The sequence below is a fragment of the Mesoplodon densirostris genome, chromosome X (genome assembly GCF_025265405.1).
Source record: "Mesoplodon densirostris isolate mMesDen1 chromosome X, mMesDen1 primary haplotype, whole genome shotgun sequence".
Taxonomy (NCBI): Eukaryota; Metazoa; Chordata; class Mammalia; order Artiodactyla; family Ziphiidae; genus Mesoplodon; species Mesoplodon densirostris.
The window spans coordinates 78,439,866-78,466,634 of record NC_082681.1 but is presented as its reverse complement, the minus strand read 5'-3'; the positions used below and the strand labels follow the sequence as shown (position 1 = coordinate 78,466,634).

At 53.6% G+C, this 26,769-nt stretch overlaps 1 protein-coding gene across 3 annotated transcripts; it reads left to right on the top strand.

The window, feature by feature from the left end:
• Positions 1-4,775: 4,775 nt before the first annotated feature.
• NLGN3 (neuroligin 3) lies at positions 4,776-23,129 on the top strand. Of its 3 annotated transcripts, XM_060086923.1 has the most exons (7): positions 4,776-5,232; positions 5,871-5,930; positions 9,877-9,936; positions 11,635-11,784; positions 18,162-18,347; positions 20,858-21,647; positions 22,286-23,129. In XM_060086923.1, the coding sequence occupies exons 1-7, from the start codon at positions 4,776-4,778 to the stop codon at positions 23,127-23,129; spliced, it is 2,547 nt and encodes an 848-aa protein (XP_059942906.1). The 3 variants fall into 3 exon arrangements, with proteins under 3 accessions (XP_059942906.1, XP_059942907.1, XP_059942908.1); XM_060086924.1 differs by lacking the exon at positions 5,871-5,930; XM_060086925.1 differs by lacking the exons at positions 5,871-5,930; positions 9,877-9,936.
• The last annotated feature ends 3,640 nt before the right edge of the window (positions 23,130-26,769 follow it).

The following is a 26,769-nucleotide window of genomic DNA, read 5'->3' as shown; positions in this document are numbered from 1 at the left end:
AGCTTCTTTGCAAAGGGAGTGTGTGAGTCTGCATATCCGGGAAGGGCGGGCTCTCGGAAGGGTGCGGGCCGGACCAGCAAGTCAGCACCACCTTCATTCTGTTCAGATCATCTCCCCTGTTTATCTTCCACCCCCTAAATTTCTGAATTCTAATTGGCTTACTACCCTCTCTTTTCTCCAACCTGGCAACGTGTTAAGGGTTGGGGCCTTAGTCTCTCAGTAAGGGCGGCTCACCTCAGCTAGATGGTGCGGCTCCTGTATAGTTTGTCTCCATGGGAGGATACACCTCTGGGATTGGTGGGGGGCCGCTGGGCCAGAGGAAAAGTCACTGGAACCTGATTCTCCTTCCACCCATCCCACATGCTGGGTTTTGAACTAGCTTCGGGGTGGGGGGTGACAGACACTGCTTACCCTTTTTGCCACCTTCTGTGGTCCCCATAATGTTCCAAGTGATAATCCTAGATAGAGAACTTCCCTGAGTCACATTTCTGGGATGAAACATTGCCTTCCATTGGCAAGTGTCGCCACCACATAGGTGGTGGAAGGACAGTATGGTTCTAGGAGGAAGAGAAACCAGCAAAAGGAAGCACCCTTTTCTCTCTCTGCTCTGTTGCTGGAACTGCTTGTTTTCACACGACCCACCTTGGCAGTTACCCAGGGTGACCTGCTCACTCCCATTTTACAGTAGAGAAAACTCAAAACTGTTGCTCCAGGGTCACGTTTGGAACTGTGGCGCGGCCACTCTCGGCCCCCTTGCCTTCAGGTTTGGGGCCCTAGATCTAAGGCTATCCAGTAGAGCCAACTGGTTTACTACCATGGAGTCTTCTGGTATGCCCAGGCTGGAGGTGGAAGAGGGCCAGCCCCAGCCTCGTGGGTGGGTGGTATCAGGTGATTTGACAACTTCAGGATACCATCCAGGCCATAGTTGCACTCTATTACTGGGAAGTGTCAAGTGTGCTGGTAAAACCAGGAGCACCAGTCAATACCCAAGTTACAAAAAAAAAAAAAAAAAATTCCCTCTTTGAGGTCCATGAAGTCCTTGCTCAGATGGGACTTACCAAGTTTAAGAGTTGTGTACACAAGGAGTGGAACTCCCCGACAGGATAAAGTTGAACATGATTGAAGCTCTCTTCTGCCCTGTCCTACCCTGACAGAAACATTCTGAGGAGCTATAGGGGTAGAGGCTTGCCTGGGATAAGGGACACTCAGGGGGGCTTGGGGTGGGGGTCTACTGAAACTGGACAGGTGCACTACACACAGAAACACAAGACACAAAGACAGCCAGATCTGGAGGGGAGAGACTGAAATGGTCCGACAACTGGCACACTGACAGCCGGAGTGTGACCTACCCCAGCAGAAAGGAACAGCATTGACCTTTGGGAAAGTGACAGGATGAGGGCAAAGTGCCCCTCCCCCCCACACCTCCTGGGTGCTGCTTGAGTGGTGCTGGTGCTGAGGAGAGGTGAGGGATGCCAAATGAGGTGGAGGTGGGTCTTCATGGAGTGTGACTGGGGACTCCTGCAGGCAGTGCCTCAGTTTCTCCCTTTGTTTCAAGGTCTCAAGCTTTGCAGGTAAAGTTTGGACTAGCTGCCCCGGAAGATCACCTGACTGTGACTTGAGGGGTGTGAGAGAGAGAGGGTAGGGAGAGAGCTTGAAGAGCGTGCTTGAGCCTGGGAGGAATTGGGCCATGCCCCAGGACTTGAGCCATCTCTGGCACAAAAGGAGTTAATGGCAGGGACCGCGCCCCCCCGTGTCCGGGCACGCGCAGCGCGCCCCCTCGGTGCGCGGGCACAGCAGCCAGGCTGCCGGAGAGCAGATCTCGGGGATTCGGGTGCGGAGCCCTTGGCCTGGAGGCGATATGGGTGGTCCGTGGCCCGGTTCAGTCGCTCGCAACAGCCCGGGGAACAGGTGAGGCCGCCTGCCCCGGTCTCTCATCCTCTAGCTGCCCATACCTTGCCCCGATCCTATCCCCCCCAATCCTGGGGTGCTCCACTTCCCATCCAGTGCTCCCCATCCATCTCAACCCCACGTTCTCCATCAGCGCCCCTGACCCCCCAATCCTCCCCTGCTTTTCTCCTCCACCTCCTCCCTGAATCCCGCACCCTTATCATCCTCCCGCCCATGGTCCCTCTATTTCCACAGCCCGGCCCGCATGCTCATCAAAATACCCCTCCTGAAGGCCCCCAGCCCCATTCCTGTATAGTACATTGCCAGTCCCCCCTCCCCCGCAGTGCAGCCCCATCTCTCTTCCATCATAGCATCTCACAGCCAGGCTCCCTCCCCCACTCTCTGCAGCCCCCCCCCAATGGAGGCCTTTATCCTATCCTCCCCCATTCCAATGCAGCTCCGTCCCCCAATACCATTCCGAACCCGCATAGCCCCCAATACTGCAGTTCTTGACACCAGTCCATTCCTGCACAATGCCCCTAGCCCAATACTGCTCCAGCCCAGAAAGTACCCCCAGATGCCATTCTAAGCCCCGGCATTGCCGCCTCCCCTTGTCTTCTCTCAAATTGCAAGTTGGACCAGGATGGAGATCTTGGTCTTGAAGACTCACAGTGGGTCCTAGGGTACAGAGGGCGTTTGGGGGTCGGTCGATTTGTCTAGGTGTTCACGGGGGGAGGGGCTGCAGGAAATTGACTCAGAGGAGAATGGCATTTGGTGCTGAAGGGTTACTGGAGAGGGAGGCATCCCGAAAGGGTTAATGGAATTTGAGGGGAGGGGCGGCACCGAGGGGGTTAATGGTGTGTGTGGGGGGGGGTTGCTGGCGGGGAAGCCGTGTGAATGAGCGGTCTGTGCCCCAGAGTTGCCATGGAGACGGTGAATGGGGGGATTGTGTGAACTCAGCTGCGGACTATCCCCCCCCCAATACACACACACACACACACACACACACACACACACACATACACACTCCCTCCTGCCCCACCTCCCTACTCTTACCCCTTCCTTCCCCGTCCCCTCCTCCCCTCCACCCGGGTGCATTCTGGGCAGCGTCTGGGATCTAACCACCCATACTTTGCTCCCCTTTTCCTCTGAGCCCCCACCCCTTTAGTCGCTTTGCCCGCCCGCCCTCCTCCTCCTCCTTCTTTTTCTCTTTCCCTCTCTCTCCCTCTCCCTCTCTCTCTCTCCCTGTCTGTCTGTCTGTCTGTCTGTCTGTCTCTCTCTCTCTCTCTCTCTCTCACACACACACACACACACACACACACACACACACACACACGAGAGAGAGAGAGAGAGAGAGAGAGAGAGAGAGAGAGAGAGAGAGAGAGAGAGAGAGAGACACACACACATTCTCATTCCCCTCTCTCGGTGGCCGATTGCCGGGCGTTCCCAATCTCCCTCCCCCCACCCCTTCAGCCAGTTCTTAAAGGAGCAGGCCCACAATCTTGGAAGGCGGGAGAAATAGGGGGAAACTAAATTGTGTGTGTGTGTGTGTCCATGCGGAAGCGTCTGTGTGTGCCTGTGTATATATGTTGACTGTACAACTGTTTTGTCAGAAGGCCTATGTGCCTCGAGTGTGTTGCTGTTTCTGTTTCTGTCTCCACCTATGTGTCACCATTATGCTGCATGTGTCTCTGGATATTTACCTATGCGATGTGTGTGTGATTATGTTTCAGTAAGTCTCTGCGTGTGTCTCTGAAGGTATCTCTCTGTGAGTCTCTGGCTCTGTGAAGCTCTCTGTCTCAGAATGTGAGACTATATGAGGCTATCTCTGTGGGTTTGGAATGTATGTCTCTGTGAGTGAACATCACGGTGTCTGTGGTCCCGGCTTGCTCTCTCACTCCCTCTTTGAGTGTTTGTGAGTTTATTTCTATGAGTCTCTGAGTGGGTGTCCCCCGCACTCTGCTGTTTATTTTACACTGGCTGAGCATCAACAATGCCTAGGGTGCTAGGCAGAACGCTTTCTGCCTCAGTCTCTGGCACCGCATGTGAATTAGGGATAGCTGACAGAAAGGACCGAGGCTTAAGGATGTGGGAGCAGTGAGGGCTTTGAGAAATGTACAGGAGGGTCTGGGGACTCTGGTGAATGGCTGTTCTGCCCCCTGCCCTGCCAGAGGGAGACGGGGTCTCTCTGGGGGCCCCTTTGCCTATCTGCTGTGTTCCCTTCTTCTGCCTTAGTCCCAGAGTGAGGTTCACGATCCTACCGTCTCCTGACGTTGAGGTCCCTGTGTGGGGTCATGCATCTTGGGGGGCTAGGAGCTCAGTGTCCACGCAGCGTGCCCAGGAGCCTGAGCTCCATTTCCTGTTCTCCCATCGCCTGCTACCATATGCTACTCTGGCTCCAGCTGACCCCGGTGAGCTCCATTGGTTGAAGAGTTGAAGTCGGGGACTGGCAACTTGCAGTGGCAACAACTGTCAATCTGTCGACCCCCTTGGCTTTTCCAACCATGGCCCGGACACAGCGAATGGCTCTGACTGGCAGTGGAGATCGTTTGAGGGTCCCTGGAACCCCGAGCATAGGAAACCTCTCCTAACTGTAGGAGAGTAGCCCAAGCGCAGCAGGGCCCCAAAGACCCACTCCATAGCCCTCTGCGACCATCTTGGATGACGCATACTTCCCTCTTTCCACAGGCCTGTCTGGCCCTGAGGGAGTCCCCTTTCTGAAGCTGTGGTGCTTGGAAGACCTGCTCTCTACGTTGCCGGGCACCTGTAGGTGTCCCTCGAGAGCTCAGTTTTGAGGTTCAAGTCAGTGTGGCCATGAAGGGGCTGCCTATTGGGCTGATGCTGTGACCCCGGAGTCTGCCTTTCCTGCCAGTCCCCCGGCCCGGAACATGTGGCGGCGGCTTGGCCTGCCCTCGCTGTCCCTGAGCCCCAAGCCCACGGTTGGCCGGAGCCTGTGCCTCACCCTGTGGTTCCTGAGCTTGGTGCTGAGGGCCAGTACCCAGGCCCCAGCACCCACAGTCAATACTCACTTTGGGAAGCTAAGGGGTGCCCGGGTACCATTGCCCAGTGAGATCCTGGGGCCTGTGGACCAATACCTTGGGGTGCCCTACGCAGCCCCCCCCATCGGCGAGAAACGTTTCCTGCCCCCTGAACCACCCCCATCCTGGTCGGGCATCCGGAACGCCACACACTTTCCCCCAGTGTGCCCCCAGAACATCCACACAGCTGTGCCCGAAGTCATGCTCCCTGTCTGGTTCACGGCCAACTTGGATATCGTCGCTACTTACATTCAGGAGCCCAACGAAGACTGCCTCTACCTGAACGTCTATGTGCCCACGGAGGATGGTGAGTGCGGCCAGGCACTGTGCCCTCCTTGCCTCCCACCCGCCCCGCTGTGTTTGTGGCTGGCATGTGGTGGTGTGCCCTGCTGCATGCATCCGTCTGTCTGTGAAAATGCTTCTAACCATCACTCTGCTTGGCCTCCCCCTTCCTCCTCCCTGTTCTTTCCTCTCCCAGCATTGTCTGAGCTCCCATGTGTGAGTGACACTGTTACCAGGAGGGGCCTGGCCAGGCCTGAGAGCTTTGACAGGTCTAGGGCCAGGTGCTGGATGGGGGTTCCCTGGGGGAGTATGGGTCACTGCTGGCAGCTGCCCGCGGGAGGATGCTGGCGCCACCGGGCCCCCCTGCTGCCATTCCACCTGCTCGGAGAGGTGGTAGGTGTGTGTGGCCAAGGGAGCTGGGTGTGTCTGGGGGGCAGGGGGCAAGCCTGGTGGGCAGTGCTTAGGTGCCTCCTCTTTCACTAGCTGACGCCTCCTCCCGCGGGGGTCACACTAAGGTAAGTGACAGAAGCAAGGAGATGGTGGGACAGGCTCTCTGCCACGTGCCGCCTGCAGAGCAGCTCTTGGGGCCTGGGGGGGGGGTGCGGGTGCATGCCCCTGGGCAGAGGCCTCCTGTTATTTTTTAGTTTTTTATTCATTTTACAGTAAAGCGGATTTCCAAGGAATGCGCCCGAAAGCCCAACAAGAAAATTTGTAGGAAAGGAGGTAGGTAGCGAGCCGGCGGGGAGGGAGAGAGAGAGAGAGGGAGGGCTGCCTGCCCACCTGCCCTTGCCCCCGAGGACCCAGCCTTCCTTCAAGTAGCCCAGGCTCAGGGGGCGGTCGGTGAGCAAGCATAAGCTCCATCTCGTCCGAGGGCCCCGGCTGCTCTTCAGGGAGGCTCTGGTGGCCTAAGGCAGGTTCAGAGCAGAAGCAGCAACCCCATTTCTTCCAAACTTCCCAGCCCCAAAGTCCACCCTAAAGTGTGTGCCAAAGACAGAGCCAGTGGTTCCCTCTGGGACACCTCAGGAGAAACTCTAAGCCGCCAAGATGGAGCCAGAGGCTCTGACCTTTGCCTGGTGAGGGAACCACCAGCTCATCCTTCCGGGCTCTTTCCCGGATTGAAAGTCGAGAGTCAACTCTCCAGCGGTGGAGCTTAGACCAAACTGTAGCCAGGTGTAGCAACCCTGCCCCCCCCCACACACCACCTCTGGCCAGGGCCTAGCTGAGTGACCCGAGCTAGCCTGGTGGCAGACCTTGGGGGTCTCCAGGAACTGTGCACTCTGAAGGAGGCGCAAGATCCCGAATTGCAAATTGACCCTCTTTCCGGGAGGAATTTGTCGCCCTCCACCAGTGTAATAACTCTTCCTGTTCAAATACCACTTTATGTTTTCTGCAAAGCGCTTGCATACTTACCTCAGAAAATCCCCCCCCCCACTTCTGTGGAAGCTTATGAGGCAGGAATTGGTATCCCAATTTTACAGATGAGGAAACAGGCCCAGGGGAGTGACTTGCTGCTGCTCAAGGCCCCGTCGCTGGTCTGTGGCAGGGCCTGGACCATAACCTGGGTCTCTTGACCCTCAGGGCCGTGTTCTTTCCACTGTAGCATGCGAGGCGACTCCCATCTGGTCATTCCCACCTCCCCTACTCTGAAACAAATGGTGAAATGTGGATGGGTTGAACCGAATTGGAAACAGTAAGACTAAGGAACAAGTGGAAAAGCACAGCCTGGTCCCTACCCTTTGGCAAGCTTGGAGTTTGTTTTCCTTTGAAAATCATAGGGCGGGGTTCCCCCAAGTGGGGCCGTCAAGATTCCTGGGGCTGAGCGCCCTCTACTAAGTAAGAATCTCTGCGGGCAGAGCCCGGCGATCTGCCTGTTGCACTTTTGATGCTCACTGAAGCTTTGAGTGAGGTCTGCTGCCCTGGGGATAAGCGTTACACCACCTCTCCACACCCAGCCCAGGACCTCACACTCAGAAGGCAATCAGTAAACATGTTTTTGCACGAATGAAGACGCGTTGCAGTGCCACAGAAAGAGTATGGGTCTGGGAGCCACAAGCCTGACCGAGTCCCAGCTCTGCTGCTAACTCACAGTGAAACCTTAGACAAGTCTTTTCCTTTGAGAACCTCTGTTTCTGCATCTGAAGGTGGTAGGGGACTATTCTGCTCTTAACATTCCATTCACGTATAAAAGATTTCAGGAAGAGGGTCTCTTAAACCTGCTGCTGCTAGTTACTTGCTTACTTGGGTGCAGGGTGGCGGAGGGGGAGGCGATGACATTAACCATTTCCTAGGAGCAATGATCCCCCAGGGCGCCATTAAGAGCCTAGGGCAGTCCAGTGCAGTCCAGTCCTGAGAGTTTGGCTAGAGAGCCAACTGGACGCTCTAGTCAAGTTCAAACACTTACCAGTCGTGATTGTTGACTATGGGCAAGGCCACGTGCTAGGTGCTGTTGGGATGTGGAGGGATACGAGGTGGAGGAAAGATTTAGAAATAACTACTGAAGACCTGATCGCTACTCTGAGGAAACTCCTAGCCTAGCATTGAAACTCAGCTGGTTTAGCTAAGTTCCACAGGCCGAGCTGGGAAGTGGGTTCCAGACAGTGTGGGAGAGGGCATCTGGTCATTTAGCTGCTCAAATGAGTTCCCTATCCAGGGCCTGTTGGCTATTTGGAACAGACTTTAAAAGTCTGCCTCTCGGGGGAGACCCGTCCCCGGAGGTGGTTAGAGTTGTGATGTGTGCAGGGCAGGCAGGGCTGGCCCGGTTGGGCTCCTGCCGCAGCACAGTGTTGGGCTGGGGGACGGTGGTCGACCTGGCCTGGGGGTGGGGGACAGGCGTGGCAGCAAGGAGTTGCTCAGCGAGTGCTAAGCTGAGGGAGCAAATGCTTCTGTACGGAGGAGGCTGGGACAAGGCAGCAACCCAGGGACATTCCCAGAGGGGGGCAAACGGGACGCATCTTCTAAGTCGGGGTCCAGGGGAAGCAAAGGATTTCCTGGGGAAGATAGGCCCTGTCCCCCAACCTCCACCCCCATCAAGTTGGAGGGAATTCATGTTTAGGGATGGATGATTCCCTGCCGTTCGGGGGGCTGTCTGCTGTGTGGGTGATGACGCCCCATGTCCCACAGGGTTTCTGAGGGCAGCACCGTCGTCATCAGGTGTTAAGACGGTAGGCGCCACGGGAGGGAGGTTCGGGAAGCCGGAGGCAGTTTCTGCCCCTCAGGCTGGGCTCTTGCCCAGGTTACAAAGCCATTTTGTAATTGGAGGGCGGCTCCTGTTTTGATTAATAGCTGTAAGGGAACCCAGACCAGCTGAGAAAGAGGGCTATTTGCTGCCTCCAGGCCGAGAGTATCTGACGTCTTAGACAAGAGGATAAGCCCTGGGGTGCCAGCAGAATGACCTCCGTTTCCACACACTGACTAGCACCCAGGCAGTGGGTCCTCTTTCTCAAAGCCGTTCTCAAGATGAACTTCTCATCTCCTTAGAATGAGAAGAATTGGGGCTAGCTCACCCAGGCCCTAAACGTCTCTCTTCTCTCCTCGGGTCTCTTCTTTTCTCTCCTTCCCTCCCCTCCCCTCCACCCCCACCCCATGCTCCACCTCTTTCCTGACTTATTTTTTCCCTTCCCTTTCCCCCATCCCAGAAAGGTGGCATGGTGCAGTGGAAAGACCATGGGCTTTGGAATCAAGCAGACCTGGGTTTGGATCTCACCTCTAGCACTTCCTAGCTGTGCAATCTTAAGCAAGTCACTTTGCCTCTCTGAACCTCAGTTTCCCCATCAGTGAAACAGGAATAAAGATAGTCCCTCCCTCACTGGGGTGTAAGGATCAGACAGGATGGCAGAAGTAGAGTGTCTGGCACATGGTAACCATTCGGTACATGGTAGGAGCTGCTACCATTATTCCTATCTCTGTTTTTTCTCTCTCTCTCCCCCTCTCTCTCTTTCTCTCTCTCTCATGTCCCTTTTCTCCTTTTCCCCTTCCTTCTCTCCCTCCACCCCTCTCTGGCTCTCTTTCGATCTCAGAGCAATGCTTGCTGCTCTCAGGCCTGGTTCCTGTGGGCAGGAACCCCATTTGCCATTACCCAGAGCAGGCCCCAGTGAGGAAGACCGGAGGGAAAGCTGCATCTCCCATTTTCTCCTGTGGGAATCAGGGTCAGCTGAGGCCCAGCTGGAGCCTGCCCACTGGGCCCGAATAGCTCAGGGCTGGGATCCCTGGCTCTGCCCTAACAGCTCATATCCGTATCTACACATGCTGGCGATGCCGCCTCTCACCTTTGGTGCCTGTCCCTGCTCTCCAGCTCAGCCTGCCTGTGTACACACGTGCAGCCCCTTCCACCCGGGAGAAGTCCTTCCCCTGAGTGGGTCTCTGGCTCTGTGCCCTGACCCACCTGCTGCTACCTCCTTCCTAGCTGGGAAGGTGGTTGGTTGAGACAGGCTGTTGGGGACAGAGAGGCACAGGGAGGCCAGCACAGCAGGGGCCTGCAACACTATCATCCTGATGAAGGTCTGGGCCTCAGCCCACCCATTCCCTCAGTTCTTGCCATCCCTCCTGCCTGTCCTGGGCCCAGGCCCAGAGCTGGCTTGCTGGGCCACACTGCAGTCATGCTGTTTTTGAATTCTCTCTCTGTTTTGTTCTCTGTTCTGTGCTGTTGTGTCTCCCCGTGTCTGGTCCCCAGGATCCGGCGCTAAGAAACAGGGCGAGGACTTAGCGGATAATGACGGGGATGAAGATGAAGGTATTTGGGGGCTGCAGGGCGTGGCGGCTGGTGCATGGCACAGAGCCCCTCCCCCTCTCGATGGGGAGAAGCCCCGTCTGTCTGTCTGTCCGTCCGTTGGTGTGTTTCTGTTCCTGTACGAGGCCGTTGGGCTGTTCATCCATCTTTGGCCTGGTCGGCCACTGGGAGTTCCAGGGTGATGGACACGGCTGGCGGGAGCAGGGGACCACGAGCAGAGCCATGGGGAGGGCATCCTCCTCGCCCCGGTCCCCACTGCCCAGAGACAGCTTCCTCCCCCATCTTCTGTGGTTCACGGGCACCTGCCCCTACTGAGCAGCAGTGAGAGTGGAGAGAAAGCGGGACTGAGGGGGGCGGGGGCGAGGAGAGGCACAGAGGAAATGGAATGGCGAGGAGCCCCTGTGTTTCTGCGGGGAGGCTGGCTCCTGGAAGAGGGGCCCAGCAGGATGCTGAACTGAGGAGTGAGGCAGTGACAATCACAGGGGCTGGGGAACAGCGCCACCTAGAACCTCCTTGGCCTTCGCCCAGAAAGAGAGAGATGGCCTCAGGGCCAGGGGCTGCATTAGATTCAGGACTGGGCCAAATCACCGGGCTGAGGCCAGGACGCCACAGCCCAGTCAGTGGATGGCATAAGATCCTTGGGTGACGGTTGAACCAGTCTTCCTTCCTCCTCAGGAAAACAGGTTGTGTTTGCTCGGCAGCAGAGAGCATTCCCTTCTACCTCCACGCCCCAGACCTGGCCTGGGGGCCACACAGCTCAGAGGGGCCCACTGGTGGCTGGTAGGGCTGTGCCGGTGTGGCAGAGTGTGGTCCAGCTCACAGGCCGAGAGGCTTCAGGTCGAGGTGATCAGGCTGGGAGCCTCCTCGTGGCCGCCCAGCCCTGTCGCCGCACTGCTCGGGGCTTGGGAGCAGCCGCTTAAAGGTCTCTCGTTGAGTGGCCTCTGCGGAGGCTCCATCTTCATCTTAAAGCTGCCTGGGGGCAGGCTCTCTCATCCTCAGTTCTGCCCCCACCTCTTCCTCATCCCCAGTGTTTCCAGATAAGTCTGCCCGATGCCCGGGGAGAATGGGGTAAACGAGCACATGGCTGAGAAACCATGTCAGTGAGGTTCTCCCCCCCACAACACGCACACCCCATCTCTGCCATTCACTCCCCCGTCCCCACATTCTCCCTTGTTCTCTTCCTGTGCCACCCCCTAGTCCCGCCCCTCTTGTCTCTGTCTGCACTGGGGGGGCAGCTGCTGCCAATGGCCGTATTTCCATGTAACTGGTCTAGTCCTGGGGGTTTCAGGGCTCCCCAGCCCCTGCTCTCTAAAGCCATGTCAGGTCCCAGGACTCCTGGGTGCCCGGGGCAGGGACTCACTGATCCGTCTAAGGGACCTGCCCTTTCTCTTCCTCCCTCCCCCCGTCCCCCAGGGCCCAGCCACGGCCTCTGTAGACCTAGCTGTATCAGGAACGCCTGGCTGCCTTCTACTGGGAGGCACCTGAAACCAGAGTCTTTAAAAACATCACCGACGTCCAACTTTCTCTGGCTGATGCTCAAGCTCTGGGCTGAACAGCCCCATGAGTCCTGCCCTCAGAGATGGCGGTGGTGTCCTGGCACCTGGGAGAGCTTTGCTGCCCACACCCCCCCACCCAGGGCTGGCGGGGGTGGGGGAGGAAGGGCAGCCTACCCAGCCTGTGTCTCACCCCTTCTCCTTGCAGACATCCGGGACAGTGGCGCTAAGCCTGTCATGGTCTACATCCATGGAGGCTCTTACATGGAAGGGACAGGCAACATGATTGACGGCAGCGTCCTGGCCAGTTATGGCAACGTCATCGTCATCACCCTCAACTATCGGGTTGGAGTGCTAGGTATGGTTCCCTGCTGGGTGCCTAGAAGGAAGCCTGGGTTCTCAAGGAGGGAGGAAAGAAAGCTGAGGAGCTGAAAACAGGCCGCCTTGGTTCTCTAGCTGGTGCTAACGACCATGGCCACGACGTTGTTATCCCATAGCCCCTACCCAGCTGCCCGGGGCTTCCCCACGGCACCCCTAGGCCCGTTCCTGGAATGTTGAGAAGCCACTGGAAATTCAATTCAAACATCACACCTTCTCTTAGGTCTCCAGCCAGGTCTCTGGTTCCAGACTTTTGCCTGGCTGAGTTTTGTAGAGTCAATTCATTTTCTGGTGTCCTATCCTCATCCCTACCCACCCACCCCACGTCCCTAAACACCCCACACATGCACAGATACTCCTTCTAGCCAATCACATATCCATACACCCACGTACCCTCACATGTCCACCGTCCACGCTGCCCACATCCACCAGCATGCATCTATTTCTCGCTCACCCCCCCCAAGCACACATACATACCCACACACATACAGACCCCTACATCTACATCTACAGACCCCCTCACATATATGCACATTCCCCCACCACTCCATACACACTGCACACGTATAGTCTCCCTGATGCACGTATCCACATACCCAGATGCCTCTCTACACTCCACATCCACACCGCACACCTACACAGATCTCTCTCACCTTCCATGGACGCGTACACACACACACGTTCCCATGTATCTCTCCCTCCGCATCACTGTATCCACATCTGTGCCCACATACACCACACGTGCCCCCACACTCACGCTTTCCTCTACCCCCATAATACACTCTACACAAAGACCCACACCCTGCACGTCCACATCCGCGCCCAAACCCCACATATATATACCTTGAATGTACACAAATATTCCTTCCACACATACACGGACAGATCCACGTCCCCCTACACACCCCACATCCACCTCTCCTCCAACAGCCACACACATACGTATGTCCCTCACCTTCCCTACACAAACACGAACCAGCGTTCCCCTCCCTACACATGCGGGAGCCATGCCCGCACGTCCACACCTCCCCAGCCCACAGTACACAGATACTACGCACATACCCCTCATATCCCTGCTTCCACATCTACATACACATCCCATGCACTATGCTTACACATCCCCCCTTATACACACACCCACAGGCCCCGATACACGTACCCATATCACACACACACACACACACACACACACTCTTCCTATACACATCTGGCATATATATGTCCAATACATACATATTACATATTCCTACCCCACGAATATACACGCATCCATATCCCCACACCTGGTCATCCATATCCATACACGTATACACACTCATGCACACCCCACACTTACGTATCCCACATACATACTTTGCACATTTATTCTACTCTCTCCACACATACATCCCCATACACTCCCACCCATTACACCATCTCCCTCCCACACACACACACTTACTTCCCAAATACCTCCTGATACACACCCATATGCCCTTCCCCACACATACCCTGTCACCCACACGCTTATTTTGGTGATTTAGGCTGCCCCTCTACCCTGTGCCTTCCTTGGTAACTGTTAATGCCTAACTGTGGCCAAGGTCTTGAGGCAAACAAGTGCCTCAGAAAGGGCGACCAAGCACACACGGCCTTGCTCCCTTTCGGATGCTCACCCAGGCCTCTGAGGGCACACGCGGCCCCATAGCCCTGGAGTGGCACAAAGAAGCCAACTTCCTGCCCGGAGGGCTGGGGTCCTGAGCCCCAGTGGGTGTCTGGGCTGTTTCTCAGGTCTGCAGGCCTGGGTGCTGAACGGGCAATTAGGCACGGCTTACTCCAGGGCTTGTTGGCTGACAGGACCCTGTTTTAATTTGCTTTTGAGTATGTGGCTTTGGTAGTTGGCATCCCAGAGGCCCCAGAGCTGCGTTTCACTTCTGGGTGCATCTACGTACACGGAAAGGCAATCTCGTCTTGACTTCCCCTTAATACTATGTGGGATAGCAAGACACCTTTTGGGGGTTCAGACGAGAGAAATGATATTCCCTGAAAAAAGTGGAGCCTGCGTTCCCTTCAGCGGCATCTGGATGCTGGGTGTGACATATGCAGGGCGTCTCCCTGACCTCTCCGCAGTCTAGTGGGCTTTGGGTTTCATGGTTCTGCCACTGCTCCTCTGTCTCTCTGAGTTGCCACAGACATCATGGCAAGGCCCTGTTCTGTAAGCTTTTCTGTCCTGTTGAGAAAGGGGATCTGAGTCTCTGATCGTAAAAATGGTACCATGAGGCGCAGTGGTTAAGAGTCCGCCTGCCGATGCAGGGGATACGGGTTCGTGCCCCGGTCTGGGAGGATCCCATATGCCGCGGAGCGGCTGGGCCCGTGAGCCATGGCCGCTGGGCCTGCGCGTCCGGAGCCTGTGCTCTGCAGCGGGAGAGGCCACAACAGTGAGAGGCCCACATACCGCAAAAAAAAGAAAAAAAAAAAAAAAAAATGGTACCATGAAGGTGGCTGCAAACCCACATGCTTGGGCTGCATAGTTCCTGAAGAGTAATGCGTATACAAACGTAATCACACACAGAGACACAGGCACAAGTGCATGGTAGTTGAAGGCCAGAAGTAACTGTGTTACTTTATTTTCTAAATGAGAGTGACAGGAAATATTCAACTCAGTTGCTTTTAAAAATTATCAAGACAAAGCTCCAGTCTCTAAGGATCAATGGAAAGCACGGAGAATACTAAGAATATGCTTCAGTTCCAGATGATCGGACCAGGTAGGAATGAAACAAAAGAGAGAGTGGAGCATCGGGGGAAAAGAGAGGAGAAAATAAGGAAGAGAAGGAAAGGACGGGAAAGAGAAAAGAGGATAAGAGTGACACACAGAAAGGAGGCAGAAAGGAGACAGAGGAGAGACTCAGGATTTGAAGTGTCAGTTGGGAGCTGTGGGCTGCACGGAAGGCTATTATTGCTGGCGAGCGCTCCCTATGATATCCTGGTTTGCTGATTACTTCACAACCCTTCAATTGCTCTAATCCTTAAGCTTGTATATCAGAAGTTCTTAACCTTTTGGGGAGTCTTGGACCCCTTTGAAATTCTGATGAAAACTATGGACTCTTCCCCCCAAAGATGCATGTGTGCGCGTGCACACATACACACACACACACACACACACACACTTACAGAACTTATTTAATGGATCCCACTGAAACTTATCCACGAAATTCAGGTTAAAAGACCCCCCCACCACCACCTTATAACCTCCTCTCGTTTGGATAACCAGAACAGCACATCTCGGGGTAGGAGTTTTATTCTTTGGGCTTAAATAGTTAATGATCAAACTAATATTACCCAAACCTCAGAAGGAGCCATAAACTGAGATTTGGCCAGAAGCTCCCCACCACTTTCTGTGTACCCTTTAGTGCCTGCTCTGGAACACAAATGTAATCAATAAGCCGCTGATTGGATTCTGGGTACGTTCAAGATGTTTTTGTCTCTTGGCGCCAGATTTAGAACACGGGCTTGTCCCTGAATCTTGGGGATTTTGCTGTAGAGCTGAGGCTTTGTTGTTTTGTTTCCCCAAACATCCCAGAACAGGTGGCCAGTTTTGGACCTCAATTATATGCATTCGTTCACCCTCCCTCCCATCAGCTTCTCTGAGCCCTGAGCCCAAACAGACGGTTTCCTCCAAGGTGCTTCTTTAGACATCTTGGTGATTCAGGTATTTGGAGAATGTCACAGGCTATTCCATGGATTCCCATCCAAGGCAGAGGGGTAGCTATAATTGGAGAAGCCCCCACTGGGCTTGAGACCAACAAAAGAAAGGGAGCCCAGCAGGATACAGGATGTGGGTATCCCTGGGGCTGAGGAAGTAGGGGCTTGCCGAGTTTTATTCTGGGTTTCAGAATTTAATCCTACATTCCTGCTCAGGTACCCTTCAGGCAAACTGAAAACCTGGTAAATGTCAAGCCTTGGGTGACACAGATACCTGGTTTTGATACAATGTGCCAGATTCCCCTGTCTTCTGTTGACAAGCAGCTTACCATGCACTGCAGTATAAACTTGGGCCCAGGGAGACTGGCTCAGATTTGCTCTAACAGTTTATGGAGTTTGGTGTTTCAGCCCTCATTCTCACATGGCTTCTGTGGGTGACTGAGTTACTGGGGAGGTAGTAGCGAGCGATCGCTCTCCCAGACTGACAGGTTTTTGTGTGCTTGTGGTCGGCGACGTTTGCTGTATCATCTGCCTGAGCCTGTTGCATAGAGCAGTTCAAGCAGGACGCTTGTAGTAGGATGGTTGGCATGACATCATCCACAGGCTTCAGTGCCTCTTATCCTGAGGTTTGTGGGATCTGAGGGAGCAGAGAGTGATGGTCAAATCCTCCACCCAGCCCTTTCAGACCTTTGTTTCTAACCCAGGAGATTGGTACATGTTGGAGAAATCTACTGCATCCAAATGCAGGCTCTTCCTGCTGGTTAGGACAGACGTACTTGACACATTTCACTGGACGATACCTTGGCAAAGACTGAAGCCAAGTCTGCTATTGCGAAAATAAGAGAAAAGGAAGAGAGAAAACGGGGGAAGGAGAGAGGAGGGAGAGAGGACAGGCAGGCTAAGAGAAACACATAGTGATTTTTGCTGGAGGGTCGCAAGGCTTGGACAGCTGGGATGGATCTTGGTCAGCATACTTTAAGACTTGCAGGAGCAACTTCAGCTTGTGAATGAGCCAGGCAAAGGAGAAGCTGGTTCTCTTGTCTAGAGGAACAAGAGCTCCTCCGTTCATCCTCATTCAGGCTTTCTCTAATTCCTTCTCATTTCCTCATCGGGAACCTGGGGCTAAAGAGGGCTTGTGACTAGGTCCTGGGAGGAATAACTAAGTACTTTACATACTTAATTGCACCAAAGGTAAATTAATAACACACTTGAAGAGGGTGAAATGAGCTCTTTTACAGAAACTAGAAACAAAAGGACTCAAGAAAGACAGTGATGGGGTCTTGTGCCTGCTTGAGTCTGTTTAAGGTCAGCTTCTGCCCGTGGACTACCAGGACCGTCAGAGAACTCTCTGTGAGCTGAGGGAGCCTCCTCAAACATGGCCTCCCACAAAGTTGATCCCAGGGGCTACGAATGAGCTTTTAACTGTGGGGTCAAAAAATCCTCACCCAGGTATAGGTTTCCAATGTGTAGGAGCACCACAGCTACCCACTTGGAAGGAACCTTTCTAACAGCCTAGGACAGGAGAAGATAGAGCCTTCCAAGGAGCCTAAGGATCAAGGAAAAGAGAAGAAATGAAGCAGCAAGATCAGACTAAAATGGAAGCAGGGTGGGGGGGAATATAGGACATCTCTGTGGGATAGCCAGCAGGTGGGCGGGAAGGTAGTTGCCATGGCAACAAGTCTCCACAGCAGCAAATCCCAGCAGGTGGGTGGGAAGGTAGTCTCCATGGTGACATGTCTCCTCAGCAGCAAATCCCAGTGGGTGGGCAGGAAGACCTGTTTCTGTGGTAACCGCTCTGCACTGACTTCCCCATTTCTCCACTAGACGAAAAAGATGGTCTAACCCAGTGGTTTTCCAACTTTAGCAGGCATCAGAATTACCTGGAGAGCTTGTTAAACACACGGATTGCTGGGCCCCATCCCCAGAGTTTCCGATTCATTAGGTCTTGGAGGAGGGGAAAGTGAGGACCTGCCGTGGGAATGAAGAGAAGGGGGCATCCGAGACCCTGGAAGGAAGTGGAAATGGACGAACTTGGACAGGAGGGGCAAGGAGGGCTTAGGAATTGTAGCCTCTTGGTGTCTTCACTTCCTCCAGAGACAGAAGGATGGGGAAAGAGAAGTAACTATAGATGTGTAATGTGCTGAGCATATTCGAGATGCTTATGTTCCTTTTATCCTTGTTACAACCCTTTGAAGTATTTTATCCCCATTTTACAGAAGAGGAAACTAGAGCCCAGAGATTCTCAATAACTTGCCTAAAGCTACATGGCCAGTAAGTGGTAGAGCCAAGACTCAAACCAAACTGACTCCAGGGTCCCTGCTCTTTCCACTCTATCTTGCCACGTGCTAGGGTAATGTCCTGGCTGGTACATCAGGGCAGAGGATGCTGGGTCCTGGTCATTTGCAGTTCCTGCAGTTTAAGTCTCCCAGCTGGAGACATCCCTTTTGAACGGTTTGGAGACCTCGCCTTCCAAACTGGAGAATGGGTGGGAGGTAGGAAGCCGATCCTTCCTATAGTGATGGCACTGGTCCTTGCAGAAAGGAGCAATGGTTAATGCTAGCTGGGCGGAAAGAGCTGCGCTGCATGCTCATCCTCCGTCCTCATGCCCCCTACTGTCGCCGTCATCCAAATCCTCCATCCCTCCACCTTCACTGTCCTCGTGCCCTTTGTTGAATCCAGGTTTCCTGAGCACTGGCGATCAGGCTGCCAAGGGCAACTATGGGCTCCTCGACCAAATCCAGGCCCTCCGCTGGGTGAGCGAGAATATCGCCTTCTTCGGTGGCGATCCCCGCCGTATCACCGTCTTTGGCTCGGGCATTGGCGCGTCCTGTGTCAGCCTCCTCACGCTGTCGCATCACTCTGAGGGTGAGTAGCTCTTGGAACGAAACAGGAACTAGACAAGTGCTGGCCACCGACCCTGAGCCCCAGTCCCTCCAGGGTGCCCAATTCCATGTCCCAGGAGCATCCAGGGGGGTCAGCAGCCCTCACCTGCCAGCTCGGTGTCCCTTTGGGGAGAAGTGGAAGGGAAATGTTTCTCGAGGGGAGGATGTAATTCTCCCACTGTGAGAGAGGGAAGGCGAGAATCCCATTTACATCTTGAGAAAGGAATGTTCTCCTGATGTGGGAGTCTTATTGAGGAACGTGGGAGTAGAATGTCTCTCTCTGAAGGACAGCGGCTCTTTTTGGGTGGGGGGAAGTCTTTCCGTGTGGGAAAGACACATGACTTCGGGTAGAGCTCTAGAGAGGAAATTAGATTTTAGGTGTAAGAAACATTCTCTGCCTTTCGCGCTGAAGAACAAGCCTGTGCAAGATGGGAACTGCCCTTGACGGGGTGGGGGGTGGGGAGGGCGATGGGACCGAAGTGAGGATTACAAACCTGCGGGTGGGCTTTGCCTGAGGGATGGCAAGCTCTTATCAGACTCCAGACCACACCTCTCCCGCCCCCGGGCTGTACAACCCCCTCTAAGGGAGACTCATTTTTAGCCCGAAGGGAAACCTCTCTCCTTGCTGTGGGTCCCCCTGCCAGTGACCCTTCCAAGGGGGCCAAATAGGGCCTTTTTTTTTTGCTCAGCAGGAAGTGTTCTCTTCATTCTCTTCACCTCTGGACTATAAGAGCCCTTTCTACCTCTGAGAGGCAAAGATGAGCTTCTCACAAAGAAGAGATCTTCCCAAAATAAGTGTCCTTCGCCAAGATAAGGAAGGCCGTAAGAGAGGACACGGATTTTTACTGAAATCAACCTTATGAGTTAGTGATATTCTAACAGAAAGACTTGCAGTCTCTCTTTGAAGAAGGCCTGTCTTTCTGAAGGAGAAAAATCACCTTCTCTGACCTAGAAATTCTGTCTCTATCCCTCCAGGGACTCCGTGAGGGAAGACTAAGTTGGGATGTAGGGAATGTCGGCTGTACATCCCTCCTTTAGAATATGTTTCTAGGTGACAGTACAGGAACAGGAATTCCTTTTTTTCCACCAAGGAGGGTGAAGTGACTAGTTGTGAGGGTGCCTCTGTTTGGAAAGAGGAACGGTGCCTCCTCTGATTAGGGACTATTTCCCTGGGAGGAGAAGGCCTTTCTTGGTGTGCTGCTATTCTCTGTCTCATAGGGGGCCTGTGTCCCTGGAGACCTGGCTGCTTTAAAGATTTATTCTCTTGGGACTTCCCCGGTGTTCCAGAGGTTAAGACTTTGCCTTCCAGTGTAGGGGGTGCGGGTTCGATCCCTGGTCCAGGAGCTAAGATCCCACATGACTCGTGGCCAAAAAACCAAAACAGAAAACAGAAGCAATATTGTGACAAATTCAATAAAGACATTTTTTAAAAATCTAAAAAAAAGAGACTTATTCTCTCTGTTTTTCTGTAACGGATTAATGGAGAATAATCTTTCAAAAAGTGAGACTCACTTAAGTACTCATCTATATTTCTCTCCCTCTCTTTTTCACCCGTGCAAACTCCCTTTCTCTCTCTCTCTCTCTCTCTCTCTCTTTTTTTTGGCCGCACCATGCGGCATGCAGGATCTTAGTCCCCTGACCAGGGATCGAACCCGTGGCCCCTGCATTGGGAGCATGGAGTCTTAACCACTGGACCACCAGGGAAGTCCCGTAAACTCCCTTTCTCTTAGAGGAACAGAACTGTGCACCTGAGGGCCAGGTTCTCCCTTACTTGGGAACGTTGGGGCCAGAGAGAGAATGATACCTTTTTTCCCTAGCGGGGAAGAATCATCTACTTTTTGAGTTTGGGGGACTGGTTCCCTCTCACCTAGGGGGAAATCTGGATCTGAGGCATCAGTAGCTTCAGGAAAAGGAAAGTGTCTGTGGAGGTTACAGCCTGGGAGGGCACGTTCCCTGGAGACTTTCAGACCATAGGGCCTTTGCCCTCGGGAATCTTTCCCTAAACTCCCAGAATGTGAGGCTCTCTCCTGCCTGCATTTCTCATCTCTCATGAAAAAGACCCCTTTGTGGTGGCAGCGCCAGCTCCCTGGTGGTGTGCTGGCACAGAGCTGGGCCCAGCTGGGCAGGAAGCAAGAGGGGAAGACAAGGAGAGATAAAGAGAGGGAGCATAAGGAAGCTGATGTCTGGGACCCAAGGGGTTAATTCTTCCTGGCGTTTCCTTAACTCTCAAGTTACCAACCATCACCCAGAACAAGGAAGCAAGAAGCAGGCAGGGGACCGGTCAGGAAAGGAGCCCAACAATCCCTCCTCTCGTCCTAACCCATCGTTCCAGCCGAAAGGGTTACTCGTCCTTTGCAGTCCAGTCAACCCAGAGGGCAGCCTCAGTAACAAAGGAATGAGGAGGTGTTCCGTCTGTCCCTCAGGGACAAACAAGGGAGGCTTAGGCTGTGAGAGACATGACAGATCTGACCTGGTGCTGCTTATTTTCTACAGGGCTTTTCCAGAGGGCCATCATCCAAAGTGGTTCTGCTCTGTCCAGCTGGGCTGTGAACTACCAACCAGTGAAGTACACCAGCCTGCTGGCAGACAAGGTGGGCTGTAACGTGCTAGACACCGTCGACATGGTGGACTGTCTTCGGCAAAAGAGTGCCAAGGAGCTGGTAGAGCAGGACATCCAGCCTGCCCGCTACCATGTGGCCTTTGGCCCCGTGATTGACGGTGATGTCATTCCTGATGACCCGGAGATTCTCATGGAACAGGGCGAGTTCCTCAACTATGACATCATGCTAGGTGTCAACCAGGGTGAGGGGCTCAAGTTTGTGGAAGGGGTGGTGGACCCTGAGGATGGGGTCTCTGGCACTGACTTTGACTACTCGGTCTCCAACTTTGTGGACAATCTGTATGGCTATCCCGAGGGTAAGGACACCCTGCGGGAGACCATCAAGTTCATGTACACGGACTGGGCAGACCGCGACAATCCTGAGACCCGCCGTAAAACACTGGTGGCGCTCTTCACTGACCACCAGTGGGTGGAGCCGTCAGTGGTGACAGCTGACCTGCACGCCCGCTATGGCTCGCCTACCTACTTCTACGCCTTCTACCATCACTGCCAGAGCCTCATGAAGCCTGCTTGGTCAGACGCAGCTCATGGGGATGAAGTACCCTACGTGTTCGGTGTCCCTATGGTAGGCCCCACTGACCTTTTCCCCTGCAACTTCTCCAAGAATGACGTTATGCTCAGTGCTGTCGTCATGACCTACTGGACCAACTTTGCCAAGACCGGGTAAGGAGAAATTGGGGGGTTCTTCTTTGGGACCCCAGCATGCCCTCCCCTCTGCTCCTCTACCCAAACCTCTTCCATCATCTCCCTTCCTAAGACAGTCCCCAAATCTTGATTTGTAACCCCTTCATCCCTCTTCCTACGTCCCCCTTTGTAGTCTTTCATGCCATTTCCTTCCCTTAAAAATGTTTCTTGAGGCTCAGAACTCAGCATTAAGATTGAGCAGGAGTGGGAGTTACTGGCAGAACTATGGGATTCAAGGTTAGATGGTCGGAGGCCATGTGAAGTGGGAATGAAGTACATTCAGAAAGAGCTTTTAAAGGGCTCTCAGAAAAATTAGGCAGCTGAAAAGATTGCTGGGTGCCCTGTAGCTTGTGGGAAGAAGCAGCGTCCTATAGGTTGATCTCACAGGATGGGCGTAGGGAAGGATGAAATGGTTTCCATGATGCCACGGGCAGTAGGAGTTCAAGGCCTGGGGACAAAGAGGGGTATGGACAGAGGGAGGGACCCTGAAAAAGATGGAAATGGTGGGACATTTTGGACTGGGAAAGGGGTTTAGGGCTGGGTGTGAGAGGAAGAATCCTGGACCCTTTCCTCGTCTAGGTAGAGTGGTGACCCCAGATTTCCATGTGGTATTTCAGGGATCCCAACAAGCCGGTCCCCCAGGACACCAAGTTCATTCACACCAAGGCCAACCGCTTTGAGGAAGTGGCCTGGTCCAAATACAATCCCCGAGACCAGCTCTACCTTCACATCGGCCTGAAGCCAAGGGTCCGCGATCATTACCGTGCCACTAAGGTGGCCTTTTGGAAGCACCTGGTGCCCCACCTATACAACCTGCATGACATGTTCCACTACACGTCCACGACCACCAAAGTGCCGCCCCCGGATACCACCCACAGCTCCCACATCACCCGCAGGCCCAATGGCAAGACCTGGAGCACCAAACGGCCAGCCATCTCCCCCGCCTACAGCAACGAGAACGCCCAAGGGTCCTGGAACGGGGACCAGGACGCGGGGCCGCTCCTGGTGGAGAACCCTCGTGACTACTCCACTGAATTAAGCGTCACCATCGCCGTGGGGGCCTCCCTCCTCTTCCTTAATGTCCTGGCCTTCGCCGCCCTCTACTATCGGAAGGACAAGCGGCGTCAGGAGCCCCTGCGGCAGCCCAGCCCTCAGAGGGGAGCCGGGGCCCCTGAATTGGGAGCTGCTCCCGAGGAGGAGCTGGCAGCGCTGCAGCTGGGCCCCACCCACCACGAGTGTGAGGCGGGTCCCCCCCATGACACCCTGCGCCTCACTGCACTGCCCGACTACACGCTGACCCTGCGGCGCTCCCCCGATGACATCCCACTCATGACCCCCAACACTATCACTATGATCCCCAACTCCCTGGTGGGGCTGCAGACATTGCACCCCTATAACACCTTTGCCGCAGGGTTCAACAGTACCGGGCTGCCCCACTCACACTCCACCACCCGGGTATAGCTGCAGCCCAGAGCACAGCATATATCCCGGCTCTGTCCCTCCCGGATCCACGAACACACACACACACACACACACACACACACACACACAGACATATATGTATACGCACGCACCCACACCCGACAGCAGACCCACCTGCACAAACATAGACAGATGTGGGCATGCACCCGCATGTGCAACAACACAAATAAGGAAGTAAACCTGAACAAACCCTTCAAATGGGGACGCAAACGAGTCCTTGGGGAACCGAGGACCCGTGGAACAGCAGCTGAAGCCGGCTCCCCGAGCCTGACCACAGACACTACTGGGGAGCCTGAAGCACCAGCTGGACACCCCCTTGGTGCTCGCCTTCCACCTCTCTTGGAACTGCACCACCGACCAACTCCAGATTTGGGAGCTTTAAAGAGCAGAGTAGCTCTTTCTCCCCCAGACTTGGTCTTTTTTCTGGGTCTTGTTTTTGTGGATTTTTTAAAAAAAATTTGGAACAAATGCTTCTCCAACCGATGGGTGCAAAGAAGCTCCGGAAGGGAGGGCTTCAGGCCCAGGTCTCTCTGGCTCTGGAACTCCCAGTGCTCACACAATCCGACCAAGGAACATGGCCCCCAAGAAAGAAACAGTTTCCAGCAAAACCATGGGGAGAAGGAGGAAGGGGCTCTCATTGGATGGGGTTGGAGGGCCTTAGGGGGCAACTTGCCAGCCACCTCTGTATCTCTGTGGAGGGCTGCAGAGACCACAGGGTGACCTGCGTCCCCCAGAGGCCAGGTGCATCGGCCTAGATATACCAGGCAGGGGACTGCAGATTTGGTGAAGGAGGTTTTGTGGAGGCCATGTGATTATCGGTGCCCCGGGTACAATCTGCGTTCTGCCTCTGCCCTTGGGGTAATCCTATCAGAAATTCGCCCCATTTTCTTTACAGAGTCTCTTTTGTGTCTGTCATTTCTCTTTCAAAAAGGTGGTGTTTTTTGTTGTTGTTGGCTTTTTTTTTTTTTAAAGAAAAGTTCTTAAAACACTAACGGAAACCCATGGAGTTTGTCCTTTGTAAAAATTTTAAACACAGTGTCTTGATATAAAAATAAAAAATCCAGTTAGCACTCCCAACCTGCCTCCCTTGCACAGGCCTTGCCCAACAGACCTCCCGACAGGGCTCCTCCCTCTGCATCCCGTGCCTTTAAGCTGATACAAGTCCGGGCAGCACACTACCGGCCCCCTGCACGAAGGCCTCTCCAATCTTAATCAGGTTGCAGTCCCCACCCCCCTGCCCCCCACCCCCCAACGCTCTGGGTTCCTGCAGCTGAAGCCTTCTCTCAGCACCTCGGGCCTCCTAATGAAACATCAAAAAAAAAACACTTCCTTCTTCACTGCACCACTCTGCTGCCGCCGCCACCACCCGCTGCTGCCTCTGTCACTGCCACCATTGCCACCACCCTGCCCCGGTCCTGGACTGGGGGCTGGGAGGAGGTCTGCCCTCTAACGTGCTGAAATTCTTTTTCATGTCTGAATCCAGCGCAGCATCAGATATGTGGACTCCCTGGCCTTGGGTGACTGACAGAGCAGGGGCCCTCTCCTCCCCAGAGATACTGGTTTCCTGGTCTATGAATTAGAATTGGAGAAGTCACTGGGGCTCTGGGAGCATTCCTCTCCAGGATGGTGATCAGTGGCTCCCTGTCAACCCTGGGGGACAGATTCAATGGGCTCCACAGAGTTAGCATTATGGTATCGTATTATTCTCAGTGACTTGAAGGACTGAACCAGGAGTCTGCTCATCAAGTGTGACAGTTGGGTGGGGTTGCTGACACCTCAGAAACCAGGAATAGAATTCTTCAAAGTGACCCTGACAAAATGAGGGAGATGAACCAACACAACAGGATGATGTTCAGAGGGCACAAACACAAGGCAGTACAAAGACCAAAATCGAGGAGTAATATACTAATATGGTACGTGGGGACAAGAGAGATGGGCAATGATTGACTTGACCCAGGTTAGTTAAAAAAGAAAAAAGAACTGGGGGGAGGCTGGCAGGGTGGGTCATGAGTTGAATGAGTCTGAGTCCGTAGTGTACAACTGGTTTTCTCTTCCCTCCCTGCTCCCTCCCACCCTCTTCTTTCTCTTCCTCCCTCCCTCCCTCCCTCCCTCCCTTCCTTCCTTCTTTCCAAAACTAACTCAAATACTAGCATATCATAACAAAATTTTAGGATGGAGTCACTGGGAAGTAATCAGAGTCCGAATTTTTAGAATTAGAAGTAACCTCAGAGTCATGTAGTCCGACCCACTTATTTTATAATTGGGTAAATGGGCTCAGAAAAGCACAATGTCACAGTGTTAGAAACAGGTCTAGAATGCAGTCCAGTAACATATGACCTTTCTCATGGTCCTCAACTTTCTCCACTCTACCTAGTATTTGTTAGGCCTTTGAAGACAGTCGTGGGTCTGCCCTTGGTCAACACATTTTCAGCGTATGTGGAAAAGCTGCAGAGGGTCTGGAGAAGAGCAAAAACAATGTGCCAAAGGACTAGGGTTTGTTTGTTTTTTTAATTTAGAAAGGAAGAAGCTGATGAAGTAACATTCAATAATTGTAGAGCACCTACTATATGACAAGTGTGCTTCAAAAACGTAACTCCTAAATCAGGACAGAGATGGTGATCTCTTCTCCATTTCTTCTGAGACAGATAGAGGGGAAGAGATTGTTAGACACAAGGCAAAACTTTGCTGTAGATAGGAGCTGATCACGGCATGTAGTAAGTCCTCAATAATAGTTGCCAAATTGAGTGAATGACTAAGGGAAGCAATGGTGCTCACTTTCCTGAAGGCAGAGAGGGCTGGGTTACGTGGCCGTTTTAGATCAATTCAGAGTCTTTGTTGTCATGATCCTTTCATTGCTCCATGTCAGGTATTACCAAATTGGGCCTCCTCTTCTGGGGTGTGTGTGTGTACCTCCAAATTAGGAGGCTTTCTAGTTGGGGAGATTTAGACATTGCTTCTCCTCTAAGAACTCAAGGTGCCATAGCAAACCCAGCTCCAATCCTATTTGGGACCCATCAGTGAGAGATTACAGTTGGTCTTCGCACCTTCAAAAGGTCTGAGTGACCTCCAAGGCAGGCAGGGTTTCAGTCTAATTGACAGTCAGTGCTGTCCAGGGGTGCCTTGAGTGTTCTTGGCCCCCTTGTTGACCGCCAGCCCTGAGCCCAGCTAAAAAAGCCCAGGTTCTTGTTTAAAGGGCCGAAGGTATAGTTATATTTGATTTCACACTGCAAAAATCATTAGTGCCTAGACCAGGTCCAGCCTGCATCCCTAGATTTATCTAGTTTCTATATTAGTCATTTGAGGAGCTGGACACAGCTATCTTGGGATCTGAACTTGTGGTGTGTGTGTGAAGGGCCAGAGGTTGGTCACTGTGGAAAATCTCTGTTGGAAGTGAGGATGGTTATCAGGACTGTAGGCCAGGCCCTGTGCTGGTTTATATACCATGAGGGATAAAACATACCCCCTTTTGGTGTGCATACTGTCAGGAAGACAAAATTGAACTATGATCATATGAGTGACATGCATAATCTCTGTGACTTCAATTGTATGATAAAGGTTACAGGAGTTACAGAAATTGCAAGAAAGGCTATGATGAGATCTGGGTGGATGGGTGGAATAG